Below are 8,138 nucleotides of genomic sequence, written 5' to 3'. Positions count from 1 at the left end.
ATGAATTTTTCCTCTATTATTCATTTCTCATTAATTTGTTTAATGGAAATTGAGCTCACAGTAGCAAATACACAAGGGAAGGAGGTTAATTATCTTGATAGTGTATTAACAGAAACAGCTATTTTATTATCCAACATTTTTAAGCTTGTAAATTATAGGAATTTGTCATAATAATTTGTAATTATTGTTATGTAAAAACCATCTGTAAAAATATCAAGACTAAAGAATTTTCAAGCGCCTAGGAGATACTGGGTCATTAAGTTACATCGTTTTGGTTTCTGCATTAGGAATAATCTGTAGATTTTCTGCTCCTTTGAAAACTGGTAATAACCAGAAGGTCCCCATTTTCTCACTAGCTGGATAATTAAAAATTGGTGTAAGGATTTAAATTAGTTTGACAAGTTGTCTTTCTTTTCCTTTTTTAATAGATTAAACACACAGACCTCTAGAGAGGGTGGAGGGAAAAGTTAAATGGAGATCATATTGCAGCCACAATAGAGACAGAGTTTAGGGGAATAACTGGGGAGAAATAAGCCAGAAATTCAGTAAATTGAAGCAGATCATTAAATAATATCTCTAGAAATTCTTTTTTTATGAGAAGAAATCCAAGTAGCATTTCACCCTTGTTTTACAGAAAAAGTTATCACAGTCTTGACCAGTTATCAGCTGAAGTTAGCCTTTCTCAGACATCATTGGATCCAGGTCAGTCACAAGAAGGAGATGGAAAACAAGACACGTTAAATTTAATCAGTGAAGGTAAGAAAAACAAAGTCTATTTGGAAACTACTTTTTCCTACTGTGTATGCTTTGGGTGTGGAATGCTGAAGAACAGCTGTGATGGTTCTGTGAAGCATGCTGGGAATGAAGCTGTCAATTATGATTTAAAAAGATCTGCTTTTGTTTTTTTCTCATGTGTTTGTGGATAACCTTCTCAGAAGATTGTCATTTTTTCCTTTATTTCATCACTTCCTGTACTGGTTGTTTGTCTGTTTTTGTTTTTACCCATGCCGATTGGGCTTTTTGTGTCTCTATCACTAAAATGACTTTGATTAAGCTGGTCCACCCCTGCCATATTGCAGTTCAAAAGAAAGTTCTTGGTCTTCATTCTTTTAAACTTCTCAGCAGCTTTTGATACAGTTGACCACTTCCTCATTCTTGAGTCACTTTTGGTACTTCATTTATTGAATATTCTGAAAACCTTGGGAATAAATATGAAAGAGTTTGAGTTTTCTCAAACTGCTGTTACTGCTTTCAGCTGTACTCCTTCAACCCCTCTTTCCTTTGTGTCTCAACTTCCTGGATAACATCATGGTTCAATTCCAAAACTTTTCAGGACATTTTCATTGATCACATTCCATTTTCTAAGACTCAAGTCTATGTATTTTTAAACTTCAGTAGCTTTCTTTCCTGCCCCCAGTACAGGCTTAGGCTGTGACTCTAGCACTTTGGGTTGGACGAGTGGTGCTGGTATGATAGGGCATGCACATCTTTTATCTCTGCATCCCAGCATGTGTGAGGTGAGGACTAGGGACCTGCACTCCTCTGGGTCTCCATTTCTTCTCTGTCTTCTCCACTGCGATAAATAGCACCACTACACACATTACTAAGTTCTACTCTTCCCCTTTACAACTCCTCGTCCGTTTATCAGTAGGTCCTGTCAGCGCCCTATGCAAGACATGCTGCCTACACTTATTTGTCATCATCTTCACAATTACAACCCTCGTCTAAGCCATGTGGAGCAAGCCTCGTGGATGAACTACTCAAAAGCTTTTCTTTGAGTCTTTCCTCTCTCATTCTTGCCTTCATGCAGTCCATTGTCCATATGTTAATCAGTCATCTTAGAAAACATAAATGAGAAAATATTATACCCAAACATAAAAATCTCCAATGGCTCTCAGTGAATTCAGAATAAAATCCAGACTGCTTGTCATAGCCTCCTATATGATCGTGTCCTTGCCAGCTTCTGCTTTTTCTCATACCATTCTTTTCCTAGCTCCCTGCACCCTAGAATACTGACCTTCTACCTATTCCTTCAGGTTGGTTCCTGCTTCAGCTAGCTTTGCACCTGCTTTTCCTAGTGCCCTTGAAACTTCTTTCTTGGGCAACCCTGGTGGCTCAGTGGTTTAGCGCCACCTTCAGCCCAGGGCATGATCCTAGAGACCTGGGATCGAGTCCCACGTTGGGCTTCCTGCACGGAGCCTTGCTTCTCTCTCTGCCTCTCTCTCTGTGTGTCTCTCATGAATAAATAAATAAAATCTTAAAAAAGAAAAAAAAGAAACTTCTTTCTTAAGGTCTTTGTATGGTAACCTCGTTATCAGATCTCTTTTGAAATAGCTCTTTAAAGAAGTGTTCATACCTTAAATAACCATCGTCTCCATATTCGTGTCCACCTCCTCCCCCATCAGGTATTACTTGGTTTCACCCCAGGCACTCCATCACATTGCCCTCTGGTGTATTATGATTCTAGTCTCTAATTCCCCACTGAAATGTATGCTTTATGAGGGTAAGGAATCTTATCCATATTTTCCACCAATGTATTACCAGAGCCTGTCACATAATAGATAATTATTAAATATTGGTTGATAGAATAAGTATATAATGAATTAATATCACAGAATGTGAGGAACAAGGTACAGATAGTATAAAGTAAAAATTCAATTAACAAGCAGACTCAGGCAATGGGAACTTATGTTAAGCTGAATTTTCTGCCTTTTTTAAGATAGTTGTTGAAATGTTCTCAGAGGGCCTTAAGTCTATTTTAATAGTTTATAAATAATGTGTACTGACTACAAATGAATCTTTTTTTGATGATGTGGATAATAAAGATAGAAAAATAGAGTATCTTCATGGCATGAATATAGATAGAACATAAGCTGAATCCACTGCCATAATTTAGAATTATGTGTATTTTAAAAATTAATCTGTTTGATGAGTGGATTTGTTTGTGATGATGACTCTATGTAAAAGACCCGTTTAGTATTTTAATATATTTATTATTATATGCATTTTAATAGTAATAAGTCAAGATTGATAATGGGTAATTTTTATACTATAAAGATGAATGGATGAAGCAATTTTTAGGGCAGTGAAACTATTCTGTATGATACTAAAATGGTGGATACATGTCATTGTAAATTTGTCCAACTCGTAGAATGTACAGCACCAAGAGTGAACCCTAATGAACCCTGGTTGATAATGATGTGTTCGTGTAGGTTTCTCCATTGTAACCAATGTACCAAACTGGTGGGATATATTCATAATGGGGGAAGCTTTGTACAGAGGTACAGAAAATCTTTGCACATTCTGCTCAATTTTGCTGTGAACCTAAAACTACTCTAAAAAATAATGTGTGTATACACAGAGAGAAGTATTGGCTTTAAGAATTGAGGATTAAATAACAGATTAAGAATTACTTGATTTCAGCTCAGGTCATTGTCCAGGGTTGTGAGATCGAGTCCTGCATGGAGCTCCTATGCTCAGCAGGGAGTCTGCTTGAGATTCTCTCTCACCTCTCTTCTGTACCCTGCCCCCCAGCTAGTGCTCTCTCTCAAAAAAGCAAAAAAATGTTCAAGAAACAGAAGGAAATGAATTGATAGCTGATTACACTCTAGGAAGAAATGGGAAAAAAAGGAAAAATTATATCAGAAGTAAATATTAAAGAATAAGCTGCCTAAAGAATAGATTTGGAAGTGAACTTATTATAGAACATTGAAGAAAAGCAGGAAAGCAACCAAGAGAATGAAAACATGATGAAGAAAGAAGTAAAATGAGTCATGAAGTGTTTGAATTAGAAGTCAAGCAAAGAAGATAAAATTTAGGGGCATCTGGATAGCTCCGTTAAATTTCTTACTCTTGGTTTTGGCTCAACTCATGATCTCAGATCATGGGATCAAGCACTGCATCAGGCTCCATGTTCAGCGGGGAGTCTGCCTGAGATCCTCTATCTCTGCCCTCCCTCTGCTCACACACGCATTCTCCCTTTCTAAATAAATAAATCATTAAAAAAAAAAGATAAAGTGTATAGATTAGTGGAGTCACTCTAAAAGTGTATAGATTAGTTGAGTCACTCTAGAAGTAAAACAGTGGAGAACTAATACTGAATCTTTAAATTAAAAAAAATCCGGAAATTAAGACTGAAATCTATCAATTGACAGAGCTGACAACGGGCCTTAGAAAATTACCTGTGTTAATCAACTCTAAGGCATATCTACTAAAATTATTAGATATTAACAATAAAGAAAACATTCAGGGCTTCTAGGCAGAATGATCAAATAGCTTGTAAGGGGAAGAGAATGAGACTTAGCATTACACTTCCCTAGTAGTATAAAGGTAACAACTAGAGCAAAACTACAAACCATTCCAGATAACATGAAGTTAAAACAAAAAGACATGTTATCATATAGAAAAAGAAATAGAAGTAAGAAATATAAGCTGTAATTGTGAATTTATAAAAAATATTAAAAACTATCACAGCAGACTCTGTGAGATTTACTTAAAGCAATAGAGGAAAATTCATAATATGTATATACCTCTTCATTAAAAATGAAAAAATGAATAAAATTTCTCAGCTGAAAACAGTAGGAAAAGAACAAGATATATAAAAAGCCAATAAAGAAAATAATAAAGATAAAACTACAAATTGAGATAAAGAGATCTAATTAATAAAACCATTCTTTAAAAAAAAATTAACAAATTTGAGACCTAGCTAATTTAATCACAGGGGCAGAAAGAACAAATAAATGAAAATATAGGGGATGAATACAACCTGATATAGTGTGAAAATTGTTTTTAAATTATAGTCTAGTATCGCTTATCAATATTGATGTAAAAGTTCTGAATAATATATTAGTGAGCAGAATCTAGCAGGTCATCAGAGATGATACACTATGACCATGCAGATTTAATCCCAGAATGTAAGATTGTTTCAATATTAGGAAGTCTATTAATATAATACAAAACTAACATATCTAAGATAGAAAAAATTATCTCCACAGATGCCAAAAAACCCCTGGATAGAATTCAACACTTGCATGACACAAATATTCAAAACAGAAGAACTGAATACTACTTCATTTCCATGGGTATGTGTAAATGTCTCTGTCCTAAGATCAGCATCCTACTTAATGAGGAGATACTAAGATGCAGATTGATTTCTACCACTGTATAACATTATGCTAGTAGCTAATGCATTTAAAGAAGAAATTTCTAGAGACACGAGAATTGGATTTTTGCAGATGATAGCAGGAACCTGGAAAACGAGAAATAATACTTAGAATAAAAGTCCTACAAAGTAGCAAAATATAAGATTATGCAGAAATCAGTAGCTTTCACATGTACAAACAATAAGCAAGGAGAAACTCTATTGGGGGGGACAAGTTAAATAGCAACAGAGAAAATAAAATTTTTAGACTTTGCACATTTCTTGTTAAATTTATTCCTATTATAAGGAAAGCTTATAAACCATTCTTAAAAGACACAAAAGTGGAGTCAAGGAAATGGAAAGAAATCCTTTAAGTCTTCCCTAAGTTAATGTAAAGTTAACACACTCCTATCTATATACGGCTCCTGTTTTTAAATCCAGCAATAATACACCTTGGAATTCACTCCAAAGAAATACTTAAGCAGAACAGAAATACATAGTCACAGATTATGCTGCTCATTTAGTATTCCTTCACATTCTGCAGTTTTCCCTGAATGCTTATCACACTGCAGGGAATTTCTCTAGCTATAATTTTTAAAAATTATCTCCAAATTTTGAGGCAATTATGGATTCACATAGAGTTAAGATCCATGTATCCTAAAAAAAAAAAAAAAAAAAAAAAGATCCATGTATCCTTCACTAGTTTGCCTCAGAGGTGACATTGTACATCATCACATCCAGGAAACTGACAGTACAATGCAGTGATTTCTTTCATATTTATGTGTCATCCTCTGTTTTTAGTTCCATGCAGTTTTATCACATGCATAGGTGTATGTCTACATCGCCACAGTCAAGATACAGAACAGCTGCATCATCACAAGAATCCCTTGTATTAGTGATGACACCTACCTCCTTCCCAGCCTTGCCTTATGTCTGCCCCTTCCCTAGCCCATGGCAAATGCTAATCTCTTCTCCATGACTATCATTTTGTCATGAAATTATGAAGAGTACCATATCAATCAGATAGTGTATAGCTCATTGGGATTAGCTTTTTTCCACTCAGCATAGCTCCCCTGAGATCTGTCAAAGTTGTTAAACATATCAATGGCTTATTTCCTTCTCTGCAAAAAAAATATTCCATGGTATGGATGGTTTTATTATCACCCTAAAAAACAATGCCACTAATTGAAGGACATTTGAGTTGTTTCCATTTGGGGGCTGTAAAACTGCTACTCTAGTCTGAATATATGTGTCCCCCAAATTCATAATCTCTAGTGTGATGATAGAAGAATGTGGGAGGGAATTAGGTCAGGAGGGTGGAGCCATCATGAATGGGATTAGTGTCTTAAAAAGAGACCCCAGATTGTTCCCTGGCCCCTTCAGTCACGAGACCAAGTGAGAAGATTGCTGTCTGTGAGCCAAGAAACAGGCCATCTCTAGACACGGGATCTGCAGGTAACTGGATCTGAGATTTCCCAGCCTCTAGAATTCTGAGAAATAAAAAACAGAAAATACATTTTTCTTGTTTATAAGCCACTCAGTTTATGGTATTTCTGTGGTGGCAGCCCAAATGGGCAACACTGTTGTGAACATTTGTTTGCAAGTTTTTCTGTGAACTTATTTTCATTTCTCCGGGATAAATACCTAGGAGTATTGTTGCTAAATTGTATGGTGGTTGCATGTTTAGCTTTCCAAGAAACTGCCAAACGATTTTTCAGATTGAACCATTGTGTATTCATTCCCACTAGCAAGGGATGAGGGATTTAGTTTCTCTACCTCCTTGCCAGCATTGGGTGGTGTCACTTTTTTATTTTTGCCATTGTATTTGATATGCAGTCATATCTCATTATGGTTTTGATTTGTATTTCCCTGATGGCAAATGATGTTCCGTATCTTTTTGTGTGCTTATTTCTCAACTATGTATTCCAGTGAAATACCTCTTCATTAATTTTACCTGCTCTCTAATTGGATTACCTTTTTATTTAACTGTTGGGTTTTGAGAGTTCAACAGATAATTCTAAAATTGATGCTTGCGGTTAATACTCAAGACTTGGTGGACAAAATTATAACCATTATTCATACTAAGTATCTTCTAAATTATAAGATTTATGTTGGAATTCCAGCCTTTCTTTCAATGGCCTCTTCTTATATTGAATCCCAGTTAAAAATAAAATGAAAACTCTTTACCTAGAAGACATTTGAGATATCATCCGAATTTTAAAATATTCTCCTTTTCTGTCAGAATGTAAGCTGGATAGTATTTTATTTAAGATTTTTTGTGTGCTTTACTGTGTTGATTAAATTTTTATAGTATATGTCACATTTACAAACATAGTAGATGGTTTTTTTAAAAAAACAAACATTAGATGCCAAATAAGTCAAGATTTAAAAGTAGTTAATCTTGGTGGTGGAACTATAAATGATTGTTACATTTTATGCATTCTTAGTTAAAAATATTTTTATTAAGAACTCCATATGGAGAGCCTTGAGAACTAGAGATCTGTGGGGCACCTGGCTGGCTCAGTTGGAGGAGCATATGACTCTTGATTTTAAGGTTGTGAGTTCGAGCCCTATATTGGGTGTAGAGATTTCTTAAATAAATTTTAAAAAGACCCTAAGGAAATAGAGATTTGTTACTAATGACTTGAGAAAATAGAAATTTATGCTTGTATTCTAAAACTTGGTTCAGGCCTTTTATGCCTTTACATATTCCCATCGTTTACATTCCTCAAGAACATATTTTAATGAATAATTTGAAAAGGTATAAAACAAGCAATTCTACATTCCTACTGATTATTAAATAAAAGAATACCTCGGGTTGCCTGAGTGGCTCAGTTGGTTAAGTGTCCAACTCGGTTTGGGCTCAGGTCATGATCTCAGGAATGTGAGAGCAAGCCCTGCATAAAGGCTCTGCACTCAGCATGGGATCTGCTTGAGATTCTCTCTGTCCTTATCCCCCTACCCCCATTTGCATGCATGCACTCTCTCTAAATAAATA

The 8,138-nt window shown here is 35.3% G+C and overlaps 1 protein-coding gene across 15 annotated transcripts in view; it reads left to right on the top strand.

The window, feature by feature from the left end:
* Positions 1-8,138, top strand: part of RUNDC3B (RUN domain containing 3B) — a 168,091-nt gene that overhangs the window by 149,423 nt on the left and 10,530 nt on the right. For 9 of the 15 annotated variants that reach the window (XM_072784329.1, XM_072784330.1, XM_072784326.1 and 6 more), the window contains one exon: positions 635-756. In XM_072784329.1, the coding sequence (XP_072640430.1) occupies positions 635-756 (122 nt within the window). Of the gene's footprint in view, positions 1-634; positions 757-4,994; positions 5,082-8,138 lie in introns of all 15 variants that reach the window. The other 6 variants (XR_012011083.1, XM_072784320.1, XM_072784324.1 and 3 more) reach the window with 1 other exon arrangement.

This window comes from Canis lupus, chromosome 18 (genome assembly GCF_048164855.1).
Source record: "Canis lupus baileyi chromosome 18, mCanLup2.hap1, whole genome shotgun sequence".
NCBI classification, from domain to species: domain Eukaryota; kingdom Metazoa; phylum Chordata; class Mammalia; order Carnivora; family Canidae; genus Canis; species Canis lupus.
This window is presented reverse-complemented; position numbering and strand designations above follow the sequence as displayed.